General features: G+C 51.7%; 1 protein-coding gene across 1 annotated transcript; it reads left to right on the top strand.

Moving 5' to 3' along the window:
• Positions 1–795: 795 nt before the first annotated feature.
• On the top strand, positions 796–6157 carry LOC111944273 (maestro heat-like repeat-containing protein family member 1). The gene is made up of 12 exons (XM_086874569.1): positions 796–1846; positions 2033–2181; positions 2518–2665; positions 2911–3098; positions 3188–3325; positions 3887–4024; positions 4217–4393; positions 4527–4679; positions 4839–4932; positions 5109–5211; positions 5489–5545; positions 5836–6157. The coding sequence occupies exons 1-7, from the start codon at positions 1529–1531 to the stop codon at positions 4236–4238; spliced, it is 1101 nt and encodes a 366-aa protein (XP_086730695.1). The 5' UTR covers positions 796–1528; the 3' UTR covers positions 4239–4393; positions 4527–4679; positions 4839–4932; positions 5109–5211; positions 5489–5545; positions 5836–6157.
• Positions 6158–19134: the final 12977 nt, after the last annotated feature.

Raw genomic sequence — 19134 nt, 5'->3', positions numbered from 1 at the left:
TCTGCTTTCAGTGCCTCTCCTGGCTGCTCCTTCAGGCTGCTGGCACCATCAGCAGAGACACAGAACAGCTTCTCCTGCCAGAGTTAGCCCTATCATCTGCACTTCCCCACATGTCTGCCTTGATGTTCACTGGGGACCTCCCTGGCAGGTTCAAAAGCTAAACTTGAACAATTTTCACATGCTTGCTTAACATATTTATTCACTTATATGAGGCGTATTTCTGCTGAAACTACAAACTTCTATTCTTACTTCAAGTCTGTGCAACTTTATAGTTCTAAAGCTTCAAGCCTTCTCCAAGGTCTCAGGTCAAACTTTGCATCCATCTCTATCTCGAAGCCTGTATGCTCAAGGCCTTGAAAGCTTTCTATGCCTGCATTCCCCACATCTGCCTGTGTCACAGCCTGTGCAGGTTTAGGATGGTCACCAGACAGGACGTGTCCAAAGGAGGCCGTGCCAGCTTCTGTGCAAGGCCCCGTGCCCTTCCTGCTGCGGCTGTGTCGGCAGCCCTGGGGCTCCTTCTGCTGCCCTGAGCCTGCAGAGCAGGGCAGCGTTTGCTGATGGTTTGAGCTGTTCTTAAAGATCCTGTCAGGTGGCCTTAGACATTTGGAGTGAGGGATTCCTTCCAACTGGGCCACTTTGGGTGGGCTGGGGGTGGCCTGAGGGCAGGTGGCCGTGTGTGCAAGGGCCCTTTGTGACATGGTGCAGCATGGTCACCATGGCATGGCACAGGACAGGGTGTCAAAGGGCCCATGTGACATGTGGTGACATAGGAGCTGGTGGTGACACGGCCACACCACAGTGCTTGGTGCATGCGACAGGACAGGACACACCAGAGCGGTGCTGTGAGGAGCCCCTGCACAGCACACTCGTTTCTGTCTGACCCGGAGCTTTTCTGAAGTGTTATTCCTACACGTGACCTCGAGGCCAGACCTCTGTCCTTGACGAGGAGCCTCCCGTCCTTGTGGCAGGAGGCCTCGAGACCCAAGAGCAGGACTTGTCCTGTGGTCTTGCCAGGACTTCAGTCTTGCAGGTGCCTTCCAGCCACAACTGCAGCACTTGCTGACGTGAAGCTGTTGCAAGGCATCGCTCCTGCAAGTAGCCATAAATCCAATCACTGGCATGGAGCAGAGAGCCCTGAGAGCACCCAAACTGGCCTGGGTGGAGGAGGAGGAAGAAGGAGGCCCTGGAGCTTCCCCAGCACAGACTAAAGAGGTGCAGCAGTTCCAGCTGCTGCAGGAGGGTGAGTGGCAGAGCTGAGCCACAAGGCTGGGGCCTGCATCCACCTGGGTCCTGTCCCATCCCATCCCATCCCATCCCATCCCATCCCATCCCATCCCATCCTCTGGGGACACACCCATGGACAGGACCAGAGAAGGGCCAAGGCTGTGCCTTGGCAGAGGCTGTGCTGCATTAACCGGGGGCATCCCAGAGCTGTCCCTGCCTGGGGAGTGCACGGCTGGGCTGTGTTCTCTGGCCTCTCCTGCAGACCCTCAGCTCTGGCCGCGCTCACTCTTTGCCAGATGCAGCCATGGACCAGACTCAAGAGCAGGACCCCGCCTGTGGCCTCATCTCCAGAACAGCGCAGGTACCCGCAGCCATCCCCAACTGGGCTGGGCCTGCTGGCACTGCCCAGCCCAGCACCGCGCTTGGAGCACTCCATGCAATATTCCTCTCTTCCTGCCCTTCTTTCTCCTGCCTGACTTGCAAATTCATCAAGTGCATTTGGCAGGAAGAGACCAGCATCATGGGCATTGCGTCCATGGAAAACTGTGATGTCTACACCACTGACACCAGTGCTACCATACTGAAATGGATTTTGGAGAAGGCTCTTTCCAGTCCAAAGCAAGTAAGCAGCCTGTGGCCAGGGTTTGATCCTCCAGGAATTGCTTGGCCTCCCAAGCCACGCCTGCTGCTCACTCTAAGCCTTGGAGGCCATTACAGTGTGATGAGAAGGAAAGCACTTCTCTGGGGAAGCTAGGGACATTTCTGACTCCCTCTGACAGCTTTCCAACTCTCCCCACGCCTTCTCCAGGTGCCCGCCATTGTGAGGTGCATCCACCAGGTGCTCATGACCAATGAATCTGCTGAGCACAGGCTGCAGAGGACCCTGCTGGATCTCACCGAGGCACAGCCCGATGATGTGGTCATTACTCTCCTGCGTGTGGCCCCAACGTGTGACAGGTATGGGGCCCACCTGTCCAGAGGGCTCACGGCTCCCCAGCCCATTGCCCAATACAGCCTGGCCCAGGTGTGTCACCAACAGAGACTTCCAGGGCCTCTGGCTGCTCCCTTTCCCAGCCCTGCCATGTCAGCCCCTGAGCCTGCTGCCATGCTGCCACCCTGCCCCTCAGCAGCTTGTCCCCACAGGCCTGGGCTGCCTGGCTGCTGCTGCTGCTGCTGCTGCTGAGGGGCAGCGGGCAGAGGCAGAGCTGGCAGCCAGCTCAGCTCCCTGCTGCTACCCAGGCCATGGGGATGTGTCTGAGACCCTGTGCCTGACATGGAGCTCTGACCCCGCAGAGCTGCAATGACCATATGGAAGAGGATCTTGTGCTCGCCCAGGACTGCACAGAGGGCACTCCTGATACTCCTGGATGTGCTGGGGGACTGGCCAGAGCACAGCAGGTGCACCTCGGATTGGAAGACCATGGGTGTCTTTGCCCTGGCTGTGAGTTTCTGGAACTGGCCTGCACTCTCCCCAAGGCTGCCTCTCCAGCAGCTCTGCACCCTCCTTCCCCCACTGCATCTCCCTGCCTCAGGCACTGGGCTGAAACCTGGCCTAGGGGCAGCTTCAGGGCCACCAGGCCAGGTTCTCTCCCTGCGTCTTCCCCGGCCTCTCCCTGCCACACTCAGGCCCTGCTACACGGACACCTGGACACTGAGCCCTGTCTGAGACTGCTTTGTCCCCTGCAGGCAACTGTGGTGATGTGGAAGATCCTCCAGGTGCCCTGCTGGCCAGAAGCTTTAACAGTGTATTTCCCCCAGCTCTTTGTGCATCTGCTCCTCCAAGTGTTCTTCAGCACAGAACAGATGCCAGAGGAGGGCTGGAACTTCTGGAAGAGATGCCAGGAAGAACACGGCTTTGCCACCAGCCCCAACAGGTGCTCCATCCCAGTCCTCCTGTCCCTGCCACATCTCAAGGGCAGAAGCCAGTGCTCCCAGCATGACCTGGACTTTGCTGTGCACACAGGTTTGCAGTGCAGACCCTCAAGTCTCTCCTCTGCCAAATGCACCATGAGGAAGCCGTGCTGTCAATGGAACGCAAGTGTGGCTGGGACACACTGCTGTGTGCTGACACCCACCACTATGCTGTGGGTCTGCTGGCCAGGTGAGACCCCCTTCTCCCCACTGCCTCTGACATTTCTGCCCTGGGCCCAGGGCCTGGCCCAATACCGTCCCCGTGCTTGTGGGCCAGAGGGCCTTGTTAGCAAGGGATGGCCAAGCAGACTGGGAAAAGGCTGGGAGAGGAAATATCCCACAAGGAGCTGCCTCCCAAGGAGCCCATGTCCACTCACATCCTTGGGGAGAAAGACCAGGCCCATGGGAGTGAGTCCCCTGGCAGAGATTTGCTCAGGGTCCTGGTCCCATTTTTACCCTGCCAGGGAGATGCGCCATGCTTCTCTAGGGTTGTGTTCCAGAATTGCATTGCACTTCCTCTGGCTGCTCAGCACACAAGAGCCACGCTGGGATCTGCCTGCCCTGGCATTCCTTGTGGAGGTGAGCCTGATGGCCAGCACTACCTCCCTGAGCTGCCTGCCAGCTCTCTGCCCTCTCATAGCCCCAGCTGCCTGGGACGCTGCCCGTGCCCTGTGCTGCTGCCTGGGCCCGGCCCTGTGCGGTTCCAGGCTTCTGCCGGCTGGCTTCCCTGTCACTGCCCTGTGCCTTTCAGATCCCGGAGTACCTGGACTCCAGTGAATGCACTGACAGTGTTGTGCAGGTCTCCTCAAGGTGCCTGCAGAGCGAGTGCAGGGAGAGGCGTCACCTGGCGCTCAGGGCCCTTCTCAAGTTCATTGACCATCCCTCCATGGTGAGAAGGCGACAGTGGCTGAAGCTGGGGAATGCAGTCACTTGGGCTTGGCTGGGCTTGGAGCTCTGAGGCAGATGCTCCCAGCTCTCCTGCCTCCTGCTTCAGCTGCCCCAGTGCTTCGGGATTGGCCTTTGCACTCTGGGTTCTGCCACAGCAGCAAGCTGCGATTTCACACACTTGTGTTCCACACAGGCGAAAAAAATGTGGAGCCTGACTGAAACACTCATGGACCTACTTCAGGACAAGGATGCAGACATAATTGGGATGTCACTCATCATACTCAGCTTCATATTCACCTACAAATACATTGTGGTACCCAGCCCCATTGCCCTGCAGCTGGCTGAGGCGCTCCTGCCGCTCTTTGACCACGTAAGGCTCTGTGTCCTCAGCCACGGGCACTGAGTGCTGCCCAGACACTTTGTACTCTGTAGATTTTCAGGACTGTGCCAACCTGAGCCTGGAGCACACAATGCTAACATCATTTTTCCTTCCTTTCTTACAGGAGAATAGCCATGTGCAGCTGCTCTCTATAGGGCTTTTCCAAGTTACAGTGGATTTTTTGGCAAGGGGAAGAAATCCTTTGGAGATGCCTGTGCGCCAGAGCCTCCTGCCCCTGTTCTTCCATTGCCATGATGAGAACCAGCGTGTGGCAGAGGTGAGGATTCGTGGGCTGCTGGTGTTGCTCTGGGAGGGAGCTGGGCTGCCTCCTGCCCTGGTGCCTTGCCGGCCGCAGCCTCCTCCAGGCCTTGGCACAGGGACGTGGCTCCTGTGCCCTGGGCTGTGGGGCCAACTTTGGGTCTCTGCTGCTCTCCAGGCCTCCCTGGAAACGCTGCATTGTGCAGCCAAGTTCCTGAAGAGATCTCCAGAAGCTGGAACAGGAGAACCTGTGGATGTTGGCTGACATCCTGGTAAGGGTGGCCTGCAAGCCCCAGCCTCAGGCTGGAGAAGCCCCCTGGCCCTGGTGCCCAGTGTGTGGGGCTGGCCGGGCCTCGAAACTGGGGAGGGAGGCCGGGGCTGGCCGCAGGGAGCGCCTGGCCCAGGGGCACAGCCCGCGCCAACCCTTCCCTCCTGCCGCACTCTGCAGCTGGCACAGGACAGGAGCCGAGCGGCCGAGCACCTGCGCCGGGCCCTGCCGTACCTGCAGAGCCCACAGGAGTCCCTGCGAGCGGCGGCCATCAGGTTCATGGGTGAGCCAGGAACCCAGGCTCCCTCCCCGCCCCGCCGCAGCTCGGCCCCAGCCGCGGCTGCTGCCCCGGCAGCGGCACCCGGGCCCGGCGCCCTGGAGCCCCGGCTGCCCTCGGGGCTGCTGCCGGCCTCTGGCAGCCGTGCCCTTGGGCTGAGTCAGGATGCGGCAAGGGCCCGGGCTGAGCCCTGCCGGGCCAGGAGGGCGTGTGGCCCCAGGGCTGGCAGCACCGCTGGCAGGGAGCTGTGCCGCTGGGGCCCTGACAGGCTCTGTGTTCCCAGGGATGGCCGGGCGGCTCCTGAGGGGGCAGCAGGCAGAGCTGCAGCTCATCTCCGAAGGTGAGTGAGGGCAGCGGGCTGACAGCGGCGGCTGTCGGGGGGAGCTGCAAGCCCTGGCCCGGCTGCGGGGGGCTCTGCTCCCTGAGTAGATGAGGGGCGGCGTGGGCAGAGCACACCGAGATTTCAGGGGTACGTGGGGCATTCGTGGCCAGCAGCTTCGGGCTGATCCCCTTGGTCCCTGCTCCCTCCTGGCCGTGGCAAGAGTGGGCTGGCATGGCCCTGGCAGGGGGCTCTCGTTGGGTCACCGCAGGTCTGGGATCTGACCGTGGCTCTGTTGCTCTCTCTTCCAGCCCTTGAAGCCATGGCAGGTGGCATCAGCCTTGAGGAGGGAAGCCTAGCCAGTGAAACCCTGGACCTTCTCAGGGCAGGAGACCGTGCTCCAATCTCTGTGTTCCTGAGGCTGAGAGATCAGCTCCACAGGGCATGGAGGTCACGGCCTCGTCCATGGGGCTGTGCCTGGCTGTGCTGCTGGAGCTCCACTGAGACGTGATCTGGGAGGCTCTGTCTACTGTGGCCGCCTGAACCAGCAGGCATTTTCCATTTATTTCAAGTCTGTCCATTTCGTGTTTTCAGTTTTCTGTAGTGTTTAAATATAGGATGTGTTCTAAGAAACAGACTGCAAGACTGTTCTTTTGTTGCCCAGGGTCTGCAGGGCATAGGGGAAGACGGGGAAAAGGGTGCTTGTGCTCAGCAAGCTGCCCAGGTGTGCAGTGGTGCAGGGAAAATGGCCAGAAGGCCCTTGGCCTTTGGTGGTTGTGCTGAAGGCACAAGCCCTGTCCCAGCCAGGCAGCACCGTCTGTGTCCTCCTGCCCGTGTGGTGCTGGCTGGATTGCTGAGGGCTCCCAGGTGCATCTTGCTCCAGCTCCATGAGCAGCCTCCAGGTTTGATCTGCCTTGTTCCTGACAACCGGCTGCTCTGGTGCTTCCCCAGAGCTCCAAATTGGAGCAGGTTTATCTGAGGGGGGTGAGAATGGCAGGATGTGCCAGGACCAGAGCCCTTGGTATTTCAAGGAAGAATCCATCAATCCACTTTTCCAGGAGATTCCAACCCTCTAAATCACACCTGGGATAGAAATCAGCAGAATGGCTGGAGTTCTTAAGACCGGAATGCTGGGAATAAAATCTGGTCTTTAATGAACCCCATTTCCTGATGGGAAATAATCCAGGATTTCAGTTCCTGGAACTGGAAAAAGAAGGAAATGTTTATTTGGGAGGTGCCATAGGTGCTCCTGGACGGGGGATTTCCCTAATCCATCCTTCCCTGATTGAGGAATGGAAGTTTGTGGGATGAGCCAGGATTAACAGACCCCTCCCTCAGGTGTGTGATCCAAGATTTTTCTGCTTTTTCCCAGCCCAGGTGAGCCATTTGCAGCATTCCAGAGGGATGGAGCTATCATGTTTGTAATCCATGATTTTCCCATTTTTTCCCCAGTTGTTCCCAGTCCAGGTGAGCCATGTGCAGCCTTCCAAAGGGATTGGTTCAAACCAGGAAGGATTTTATTTCCCATGGGAATAAACCTGGGCTCCAAAACACTCCCAGAATGGGAAAATCACAATTTTAGCAGTTTTTTCCAGCTCCACATTGCAGGAATTCATGGATCTGCTGATGGTGATAGTGGATGCTCATCCCAAATAATCTGCCTGTTTGTCTAGGAACACTCCGGTGATGGTGCTGATACAAGTTGTGCTGATTCAGTCTGCTGAGATTTGTGGGGATTTTTTTTGTGTGATTTCAGGGGTGTGGGAGGAGCGGGGGGGGAGGGGGGGAGGGCAGGACACAATCTGGATCTGGAAAAATACCGGATAGTGCAGGGAATGAGGAAATTGTCGTGGAAACAAGCACAAAGGAACTGGGAAAAAAAGCATTTTTAAGAAGGGGAAAAAAGGATAACATTCCAACCAAATGCACTGGATGCGTATGGATGCTGAAAGCAGGCAGGGAGCACAGAGCCTGTGTGAAACTAAGTCACACAGGCTTCTCACTCTGGCCTGGGAAAGCATAAGAAGGAATCCAAGCCGTCCTTGGTAAAGAACATCAATTGGCAGGTGTTGTTTAGTCAAGGGCTGGTGTTCCACTTCAGCAATGAAGGTGATGTGTACCTTTAATGAGCAATGGGAGTTTTACCTCTCAGACCTTCTCAACCATGTGTATAAAAGAAGATTAAGAATAATAAACTTTGCTCTCTTGGACAATGCAGCCAAGGGAGTCAGTGTCGTACTCCTCACCGTTCCTAATACAGTGCGAGAGAAAAGAATAACTTGGAGGTGGAATAGGAGAAATTCCAACACAACAGGTTAGCAAGGCCTGGGAGGGCCCAAATTTTTCATTTTAGTTGGGAAATTTTTTGGTGCTTATCAATGTTATTGCATTTTTTTCTCCAAGAAAATCCCACTTTTCCTTTCTGATGGTACTGGCAGTCACCTCCTGTTTTTGTAGTTCTGATTTTGCCCATCCATATTCCCAAAAGTTTTTCAAAACTTCTGTAAAATGATGAAAATGATGATGGACTGTGGCCTTTTTACTTTCTCCTTACTTGTGATGCAATTGCAGTGAAAAGAAGAAGAAAAAACATTGATAAGAAATGGTCAAAAAAAAAAGATAAAAAGATCAGCATTTTACCATGTATCAGTGCCTGACTACAGCATTTTACCATGTATCAGTGCCTGACTATTTGCTTTAAAGCTTTGTTTGGCGAGTGGTCTTTTTGCTATAAAATAGAATTATATGAAGCCCTGAGGATGTTTAAAAAGAAGAGAAAAAAATAATTAAAATGTAAAAAATTGTTTTTCACGGGAGCAATCCTTTTAGAGCATGAAAAAAAAAAATCCCACAAAAAGAATAATAGTGTAAATAATCATATTCATAACTGTATTAGTAAAACATTGTCATTGTTCTGAATATTTCTTCTTTGTAGCTTTTTGGGGACTAAAAGTTTGCAACTTTATTTTGCTATTTAAAAGACCTTATTTTCCCATGTATTATTCTGGAGAAGAAAACTGCTTTGCTTTTTTTGATTTTTAATTTTTATTCCTTTGAGTTGTCAGGAATTTTCCTGGTTGAAAAATAAAAAAATAAGGAGAGATAAAGAGATAAGGGGAAAAAAGGAAGAAAAAAGGTTAAAATAAAGGAAAAATCTCTTGAAAATATAAAAAAATAAACAAAAAAACCCCAGTTACACTGTTTTCAATGTGTGACTGAGTGCCTTGATTTTTCCATGTTTTTTGGTGCTTTCCGGATTTATAGAGCTGTCTGGACACAATGTTGAGCTTGGCAGAGATTCCATAGCCGCTGGAGCCATTCCCAGTTTTTCTTTCCACCTGTAGTATCCGATGCCGTCATGTACATGACCATTCTGTAGCAGTAACTGTGCCATTTTTCAAATTCCTGATGCCTGGAATGATGGTATTCTATGGGAATTAAGAAGGGAAGCTGGAGGATCTGAAATTCTCTATGCCCGGAATGTGTTATTCCACGGAAATTTTGGAGGAGAGCAGGAGGATTCCAAATTCTCAATGCCTCGAATGCCATTATTCCATGAGAATTTGGTGGGAATTTGGGAGGGGAGCTGGAAGACTTAAAATTCCTGAAGCTTGGAATGCTGTTAATCCCTGGGAATTTGGGAGTGGAAATGAAGGATTCCAAATTCCCAGTGTTTGTAATACTGTTATTCCATAGGAATTTCAGGAGGAAAGCAGGAGAATTCTAAATTCCAGACACCTGGAATGCCACTATTCCATGGGAATTTGAGAGGGGAGGTGGAGGAGTCAAAACTCCTGATGCCTGGAATGCTGTTATTCCATGGGAATTTGGTGGGAATTTCAGAGGGCATATAGAGGAGTTGGAACTCCCGATGCCCAGAATTCTGTAATTCTATGTTTTTGGTGGGAATTGGGAAGGAGAGCTGGAAGATTTTTAAATTCTTGATACCTGGAATGCCATTATTCCACAGGAATCTGTGAGGGGAGCTGGAGGATTCCAAATTCCCAATGCCTGGAATGACATTATTCCATGGATATTTGGGAGAGGAGCTGGAGGATTCCAAATCCTCGGCACCTGAAATGCCGTTATTCCATGGTTTCCATGTGCTGCCCAGAAAATCCAACCCCCGAGTTTCAAATCCAACTTTTGACTTTCAAATCAAACCTTTGACCACGTAAACAATCTTGGAACTCAAGTGCAACCTAGACAATCAAATTTAACCTTAAAACACCTGGGATGGGATGGGAGGGGATGGGATGGAATTGATAGGACCAAGCTTCTTTTTTTTTTCCCCAGAATGCAAGAAAGACAGTCAGAAAAGCAGAAGGAAACATAACAGTATCTCTGTACAACTGAATTGTCCTGGGAAACTCAGAAATTGATGGTGTTCTGGTGCTACTGCCAATCCCTTCCATGGAAAAAATTCATTCCAGGAAGGAGCAACATCATCTGACAGATGCCCAGAGTTGCCAGCAGTTGCTCCAGGAGCTCCTGCCATCAGCCCCTGCAGGAAGGAGCCCAGCCCCCAATGCACTTGGGCTTTGGCTGCCCTCTGGCACAGAAGCCCCCCAGGGGCACAGGTCTCTGGGGCAGAAGAAGGGCACCAGCATTGCCAGGGCTCGGGGGGTGGCAGGTCTGCTTCAGTGGGGACTCTGCCACACCTGCTGATTTCAGTGCTGGCTGGGCCCCAGGGCTCAGAGCAGCATTTGTGCCCTGTCCCACACGTTCCATGTCTGTGTCACAGCCTGTGTGGATTTAGGATGGTCACCAGACAGGACGTGTCCCAAGAAGGCCGTGCCAGGTTCTGTGCAAGGCCCCGTGCCCTTCCTGCTGCGGCTGTGTCGGCAGCCCTGGGGCTCCTTCTGCTGCCCTGAGCCCGCAGAGCAGGGCAGCATTTGCTGATGGTTTGAGGCATTCCTAAATATCCTGTTGGGCTCATTCAATGTGTTCATTCCTTGTTTTCTCACAAACCAGAATTTCTCATTCCCAAACCTTGTCCAGATGGAGAAGGAGGCTGTGAGGAAGAGGAAGATGCCCCAGGACACCCAGGCAGGTGAGGAGGAAGTCAGTGCCCTTTTCCCCCTTTCTCCTGCTCCATCTCCCAACCCAGCCCGGCCCCCGGCTGCAGGACAACCCCGCTGCTGACGCCGTCCTGCCGGGGATGCACTGGGGGGGTCTCCTTCCCCTACCCTCTGGCACGGAGGCAAATCCCATCCTCTCCTTGTCCTTCCTCCCCCAGACAAGGAGCTGAGGATGGAGACCAGAAAGGACAAATCCCCATGGCAGAACCTCATAGACGAGGCTGTTTTGAGTGGCTCCAGAGTGCAAGTAAAAGCCCTGGAGATCCTGCAAGAAGAGGGGCTCCAAACCCCTTTTCCTCTGAGGAGGAAAGACCCACCCTCTGACAGGATGGCAGCCAGAAATACAGGTGGGGCTCTGAGCTGGTGGTCCATGAGCAGCTTCAGGATGGGGAGAAGCCCTACGAGTGCTTGGAATGTGGGAAGAGCTTCAGCCAGAGCAAGAGCCTGATTTGCCACCAGATGATCCACACTGGGGAATGGCCCTATGAGTGTAGGGAATATGGGAAGGGCTTCAGCTGCAAATCCAATCTCATCATCCACCAGCGCATCCACACTGGGGAGAGGCCCTACGAGTGTCCCCAGTGTGGGAAGAGGTTCCAAAGTGGCTCAGATCTCCTCCAGCACCAATGGATTCACACAGAGGAGGGGCCCTTCCGCTGCCCCGACTGAAGGAAGGGCTTCAAGGACAAATCCACCCTCATCACCCACCGGCACATCCACACTGGGGAGAGGCCCTACAAGTGTGGGGAATGTGGGAAGAGCTTCAGCTGGAGGTCCCAAATGACCATTCACCAGATGATCCACACAGGGGAGAGGCCCTACGTGTGTCCTGAGTGTGGGAAGAGCTTCTCAGACAGCTCTCACTTGACCAAACCCCAATGGAGGCACCACTAAGGGAAGCCCTGCAAATGCCCCAACTGCAGGAACAGCTTTGTGCACTGCTCCAGCTTCATCCCCCCTTGGAGGAACCACACTGGGAAGACACCTGGTGATCCATGTTCCCTGTGATCCACACCTGTACCTCTTCCTGCCCATGGCAATATCATGATTTTGCATTGTGGAATGTGAGGGTCTGACCATGGCCCTGTCATTAGATTCAATCCTATCTCAGATCATTGCCAGGGGCAGGAAAAGGACTCGCTCTCTCTCTTCCAGACATGAGAAAATACGTGGCCAGGAAGAGCCAGTTGCTGGTGTTGTAGTTTTCCCTGTAAATAGTTTGTCTTATCCCTCCTGTTACCAAAATTGTTTCTGTTCCTGTTTGTTCCTTATCTCGTTGCTGTTCCCAGCAAATTGTTCTTATCCCAACCCGGGATCTTTGCCTTTTGTGCTTTCCACAGGAGTTGGGATGGAAGCGAGTGGCAGTGCAGTTTTAGCTGGAGCAGGAAATTGGGGAATCCCATTCCTGAAGCTCAGCCTGTGGAAACCGAGCATCCCAGCTGGTGCCAGGCCTGGTTGCCGTGGCAGCAGCCTTGGGAGCGGGTCCCTGGCTGGGGGCTGCAGGATCCTCTTCCCTCTGGTGCCCAGGGACAGGAGTGGAGGGAGCAGCTGGAGCTGAGCCGGGCAGGTTTAAGCTAGATGTGAGGAAAAGGTTTTTCCCCCGAGGCTGCTGGGGCACTGAACAGGCTCCTCAGGGCGGGCTCCCAGCTCCAGGGCTGTCTGAGCTCCAGCAGCACTTGGCCAGTGCTGCCAGGCCCAGGCTGGGATTGTTGGGGTGTCCTGTGCAGGGCCAGCAGTTGGACTGGAGGATCCCCATGGGTCCCTCCCAACTCAGCCAATTCTGTGGCTCTGTGATCCCATGAGCCAGGGGATGGGACTGCAAATGGTTGCCATGGCAATGGGCTCTGGCTCCAGGCCTGAGCTGTTGTCCACGGCAACAACTGAGGCATGGGGTCTTCATGGAGCTGTCATGGGAGAGACCATAGCAACAGGGGACTGTGATGGTTGCCATGGAAACAGACCATAGCTACAGGGGGCTGCAATGGTTGCCATGGAAACAGACCATAGCAACAGGGGGCAGTGGTCATTTCCATGGAAACAGACCATAGTTGCAGGGGACAGTGATGGTTGCCATAGAAATAAATCATAGTAACAGGGGACTGTAATGGTAGCCATGGAAAGAGACCAGAGCAACAGGTCCTGGTGATGGTTGCCTACCAAGGATCAGATTTGTTACAGACCCTCAGAGGGGATCCATGGGGCCATTCCCAGAGTCTCCAGGCTGTTCAAGAGCTGCAATGTCACAGGCACAGACAGGGGCTACAGAGAGACCTCCCAGGGCTTTCTGGGGATGCTGAAGAGCCGTGTGGTCAGACACAGTCACAGTAATTCCATGGTGACATCCCAGGGGACCTTGGGTTGCAAAGGCACCGCTCTGTCACAGGCACTCATGCAGGCTCCACGGTGACATCCCAGGAGTCCCCAGGCTGCCAAAGAGCCGGGATATTACAGACACTCCCAGGGCTTCCTGTCATGGGCAGAGTGGGAGCTTCTGGCAAAAGCTTTATTTCTTTATTGGAGAAACTCCTGCTGAGTCATGAAGTGGAGAAATGACACTCAACAGCCACCGTGGAGCCTCAAACCCCTCCAGAATGCCTAGACTTTCAAATCCCTTCTAAGCAAAGAGACTGGAAGCGGCTGGATCCAATTGCAGCCCCAGACTTTATCAAAAGGTTTATGTGTACAGATTGGACAGGTGGAATTGAACCGTAATGCAGTTTGTCCCACACGATTAAAAATGGAATACCATCTGTCTGTTGCCGCTGAAGATGAATAGATCACACGGACACAGGTCGAGGTGTGGTGAAAAGAAGAGAGAGTTTATTTTCCCTCCCAGGATTTATAGGCTTCTGACCATGGCCAGGGATTGGATGGTCAGGATAACACTTTCTCACTGCACTGGCCATGAGAGATGCCCATCACAAGACGTTAACAGAAAGAATGTACACATATCTATGCTTACAGTTACTGTCCTGGGAAAGTACTTAGAAAACTATGTTAGCATACTCAGAAGCTGAGTTTTCAGAGTGACAAACTCTAATTAAAATAAATAGATGGGCCTTGCTAAAATTAAAGGTAGATAGAGAGGCCTTGCTAAAATAGAGGTTAATCATTGGCTAATAACTAATTGTCAACTTTATGCTTGTTCAGTTGGGCTTAGAGTGAGAAATAAAGTATCTGGTAAAGAACTTCAAGAACATAAGACAGTTGCAAATCAGAAACTCATTGAAGATATGAAACAAGGAGCCCAGCCAAGGGTCCATTTGTCACTTTGCATTGAAAAGGTAGAAAGGGCAGAACGAGGAAGAGCCATATCCCTTCCTCCCTTCTGTGACCCCTCCTCAGAAAAAGACCACCGACCCATTTCAAGGATCAAACTACGCATGCTTAATTGCTTTTTTTCCTAAGTAGCATAGGAAGTGAAAAGTTGGTGGGAACTGGGTCATGAATATGTATTTGTATTCAATACTTCTGTAAATAAAAAGCCTGTATTCACCTGGGCTCGGGGCCGTGTGTATTAAGGGGTGACCTGACACATCGGCCCATCGCTGCGAATAAACATACACTTTTTAACCCTGAAACAGTTAAAGAGTCTTTGTCTGTCTCAGTTGGATACCAGATCATATCCATATCTTAGTAAATCAGCCTTAAAATGAATCCAAAAATTGCATGTGGAAAAAGGAAAAGAACTTGTGGGTTTGGGAAGAGTAGGATGGATTTTGTTAACAGCAAATAGGAAAAAGCACCAACAGAAGGAACAATTGTTTCTGGAACACTCCCATGTGGAGTGACAGAAGAAGGTTATAGTCTTGAGCTCAGATTTGTTTGTGCAAGTGAAACAACAACAACAAGAACAATGATGATAATGATTATAATAATGATAATAATGATGATAATGATAATGATGATAATGATGATAATAACATAACACAATAATATATATTTATATACATAATTAAAAATTGATAATGTGAAATAATGTTGACAGTACTGATTTGTGAGCTTTGGCTGCTCACTATAACACTAAACACCCTACAAAAAAGGACTGGCTAAGACCCAAATGTCAGTGGTAAACTGCAAATTTTATACAAAGAATAAAGGAGGAAGGGGTGAAATTGGCTGTTTCTATAGGGTTTGGTGATGCTGTGATGTGGAATGCTTTGTCTGTTCCTGTGAAAAACACACTGATTAAGACTGCTGGGTTTTTCATGTACCAGACTATCTACAAGCTGCAGGATTGGTTGAACAGGTGAAGGAGGTGTTAAAAGAGCAGTTGATAAAATGAGGAGATGGGAACCTGTCCTGGTGGAGAACCCATCTCCCAGATGTGTTCTATGCCCTTAACAATGGGCCCACTGGGGAAATGGAAACCCCTGGGTGTGCAGGACTGCACCCAATTTGCAAACACAACCATGGACAGTGAGACTTGGACTGCCTGGGAAATTGTTCTGGGTGTGATGGCCCCTGACAGGGCCACCCCAGAGGCTGCAGGGCTGGACCTTCCTGCACTGGAATTAATTAGGAAAAAGCAGAAGCAAATGAAAGTTAACAATACAAGAATAGGAATTCAGATTCCTCCAGGATGCTTTGGTTTGGTAACTGCTCACTTGAGCTTGGCCTTGCAAAGTGTTGATGTCATGGGAGGAGGAATTGATGCAGATTATCAAGGAGAAATTGAAGTAAGTCTGTTAAACAATAATGAACAAGATTTTGTTTTTCAACCCCATGGCAGGGTAGTACAGTTATTCATATTGCAGTTTTAAAAACAATTGTGAAAGAAGGACATCTACCTCAAATCACCTCTGTTCATGGAGATCAAGAATTTGGATCCAGCAGTCCTAATAATGGAGCCAGAGTGTGGGTCCAGAGGCCAAATGGCCCTCCAGAGGCAGCTGAAGGAACAGCTCTGGGGAAAGACAACACTGTTTGAATCCTGAAACCTGGGCAGGAATAATGGGAATATGTCCCTGCAGCCAAGTGTTCTCTGCCAGAACAAGCTGATGTTATGGGATATTGTTTTACAGATGCTGCCAGAGCAAATCTCCCTGTTTGCCCCAACGACCCCTTTGGAAAATGCTCTGATTCACGGGGCTCCATGTGAAGGCTGATGTGACACTGAGGGACTTCCACACCAATTCCAGCCAGGAGCCTGGGTGCCCATCAGGGACTGGGACCTGGCAATTCTCCAGCCGAAGGGGAGAGGATCCCAATTCCCAGCTCCTGGCTGGAATTGGTGTGCAAGTCCCTCAGTGTCACATCAGCCTTCACATGGAGCCCCGTGGATCAGAGCATTTTCCAAAGGGGTCGTTGGGCCAAACAGGGAAATTTGCTCTGGCAGCATCTGTAAAACAATATTGACTTGTTGTGGCAGAGAACACTTGGCTGCAGGGATATATTCCCATTCTTCATGCTCAGGTTTCAGGATTCAACCAGTGTTGTCTTTCCCCAGAGCTGTTCCTTCAGCTGCCTCTGGAGGGCCATTTGGCCTCTGGACCCACACTCTGGACCAATTATTAGGACTGCTGCATCCAAACCTTTTATCTCCACAAACAGTGCTGATTGGAGGTGGATCTCCTTCTTTCACAATCGTTTTTAAACTGCAATATCAATATTTGTGATAACCTGTCATGGGGTTGAATAATCCAATCGTGTTCATTCATTTTTAACAGAATTTCTTTAATTTCTCCTTGATAATCTGTATCAATTCCTCCTCCCATGACATCAACACTTTTCAAGGCCAAGCTCAAGTGAGCAGTTACCAAACCAAAGCGTCCTGGAGGAATCTGAATTCCTGTTCTTGTATTGTTAACTTTCATTTGCTTTGGCTTTTTCCTAATTAATTCCAGTGCATGAAGGTCCAGCCCTGCAGCCTCTGGGGTGGCCCTGTCAGGGGCCATCACACCCAGAACCATTTCCCAGGCAGTCCAAGTCTCACTGTCCATGGTTGTGTTTGCAAATTGGGTGCAGCCCTGCACACCCAGGGCTTTCCATTTCCCCAGTGGGCCCATTGTTAAGGGCATGGAACACATCTGGGAGATGGGTTCTCCACCAGGACAGGTTCCCATTTCCTCATTTTATCAACTGCTCTCTTAACAACTCCTTCACCTGTTCAACCAATCCTGCAGCTTGTAGAGAGTCTGGTACATGAAAAACCCAGCAGTCTTAATCACTGTGCTTTTCACAGGAACAGACAAAGCATTCTGCATCATAGTATCAACAAACCCTATAAAAATAGCCAGTTTTATCCCTTCCTCCTTTATTCCTTGTATACAATTCACAAAGTTTACCATTGACATTTGGGTCTTTGCCAGTTCTTTTTTGTAGGGTATTTAGTGTTACAGTGAGCAGCCAAAGCTCACAAATTGGTATTTTCAGCATTATTTCACATTATTGAGTTTTGATTATATATATAAATATATATTATTGTGTTGTTATTGATATTGTTATTATGTTACTTGCACAAACAAACCTGAGCTCAAGACTAAAACCTTTTTCTGTACCTTCATGTGGGAGCATTCCAAAAAACAACTGTTCCTTTCGTTGGTGCTGTTAACAAAATCCATCCTTGTCTTCCCAAACCCACAAGTTCTTTTCCTTTTTCCATATGCAATGTTTGGATGCATTTTAAGACATCCTGCGGTTCAGCCTCTTTTAACCGACTGCCCCACTGCTCGCACGGTGCTCCCACCTCAGCCCCACTCCAGAGCCAGTGAACTCTGGGGAGGGCTTCCCTTCTGGGAATTTCAGATGGGACAGATTCCTTACATTTACATTTAAAAAGTGATATTTTGTTGTGATCTGGCCAGACTCTGCCAATTTGGTTTCACCAGTGGGCAGGGTCAGCACCAAAGGCACAAACACCACCTGAAGGAATCAGTGTCACTTACTGCAGCTCCAAGCAGCAAAGGATCACAAAAGGAGCAGCTCAGCAATGCACCCAATCATCACTGCCAAAGATTGCCTGCAGGCATTAACAAAGATCCAGTTCCCCTCAGACTTTGCCATCCCCAGATCCACCCATCAGCTGGGGATGCTGTCACAGCCAAGGACTGGAGAGCCACTCCCGGACACTGGGAAATCCTGCAGGTGCCTCCAGCCACAGGTGAGGCTCAACCTCCGCTGTGAGAGAGGGCCCAGCTTTGATAGTGCTGAATAAACAAACTGACAGCACTTCTGCTGTGGGAACATCTGGTTTCATCCTCCTCTTGCGTCCCTACCAAAGCCTGGCCAGGCCTCAAGGAGGAACCAAGGGAGTTGACTCTGTCCATACACCCCAAACAAGGCCAGATGTCAGATTGAATGGCCTTGTCTGGCTTCTAAACACAGAAAGGTCAATCCATGTTTCATTGATGAGTGGATCCATCTATCACAGTGCTAATGACCATGCATATTTCAGTAATGAGCAGACAGACAGATAACCTCTGGTTGGAAGGTTCATCCAGAGGTCACCTTTGGCTCAGGGCCTGTTGTTCAGGCCTCACTCAGGGCCTGTTGTTCAGACCTTGGCACTTCAGGGACGAGGTTTAGTGCTGGGCTTGAAACTGCTGGGTGACTGGCTGGACTGGATGAGCTGAGAGCCCTTTTCCAGCAAAATGGATTCTATAATTGCAGGATTCTATCTGCTGCATTCAGCTAGGTCCTTTACTTAGCAGCATTACTTTGGCCCAAAAGCCCCCTCTTGCTCAGCTCTTGTGGCCTGAGGCTTCAGCTCCTTCAGCTCCTGGTGCTGAGCTGCTCACGCTGAACGAGACGACTCAGAGAGAAGAATACAGTTCATCCAATTCCTTCTGGGACACAGAGAGGGGAGGTGTGAAAACAGGAGCATTGTTTGGTGTGGCCTCTTCTCTGCCCTTCACACCTTTCAGGGCTTTGAACCAGCCAAGAGCTTTCTCCAGGAGTTCAATGAAGCATCTGTTCCTGCTCCCAGGTCTGGCTCTTCCCAGTCTCTGACCTTGACTGCTTTTGTCCCTCTTGCTGTGCCCTCTGCTCCCCCAGGGCTCGGTGGCTGCTGCCCAGGACTGTGGGACTGGCACAGATCAAGGGGTCGAGCCCCTCCTTTCTGTGCCCTTGGAGCTGCCCGGTCACAGCAGCCTTTTCCATCTGGAAGCTCCACATGGAGAGGGAGTCCCCAGCTCTGTTCCTGGCGTAACATGCAGGAGCCCAGGTGCCTCAGGCTGCTGTGACACTGCTGCACAGGGAGGGAAGCATGGCAGAGGCTGCACTGAAAGTCAGCTCCATGAGCTGCTGTTGGTACTGCTGCGGGTGCTGGCACTGCTGATGCTGGTGCTGGTGGTGGTGCTGGTGCTGGTGCTGCTGCTGGTCCTGCTTCTGGTGCTGGTGCTGCTGCTGCTCGTGCTGGTGGTGGTGCTGGTGGTGATGCTGGTGCTGGTGGTGGTGCTGCTGGCACTGCTGGTCCTGCTGCTGGTGCTGCTGATGCTGCTGCTGGCACTACTGGTGCTGCTTGTGCTGGTGTTGGTGCTGGTGACGATGGTGCTACTGGTGCTGCTGCCTCTGCTGCTGCTGGTACTG

The sequence above is a fragment of the Cyanistes caeruleus genome, unplaced genomic scaffold (genome assembly GCF_971803275.1).
Source record: "Cyanistes caeruleus unplaced genomic scaffold, bCyaCae1.hap1.1 HAP1_SCAFFOLD_267, whole genome shotgun sequence".
Taxonomy (NCBI): domain Eukaryota; kingdom Metazoa; phylum Chordata; class Aves; order Passeriformes; family Paridae; genus Cyanistes; species Cyanistes caeruleus.
Note: the sequence above shows the minus strand (reverse complement) of the source record. Positions and strands in the feature narration are given on the sequence as shown.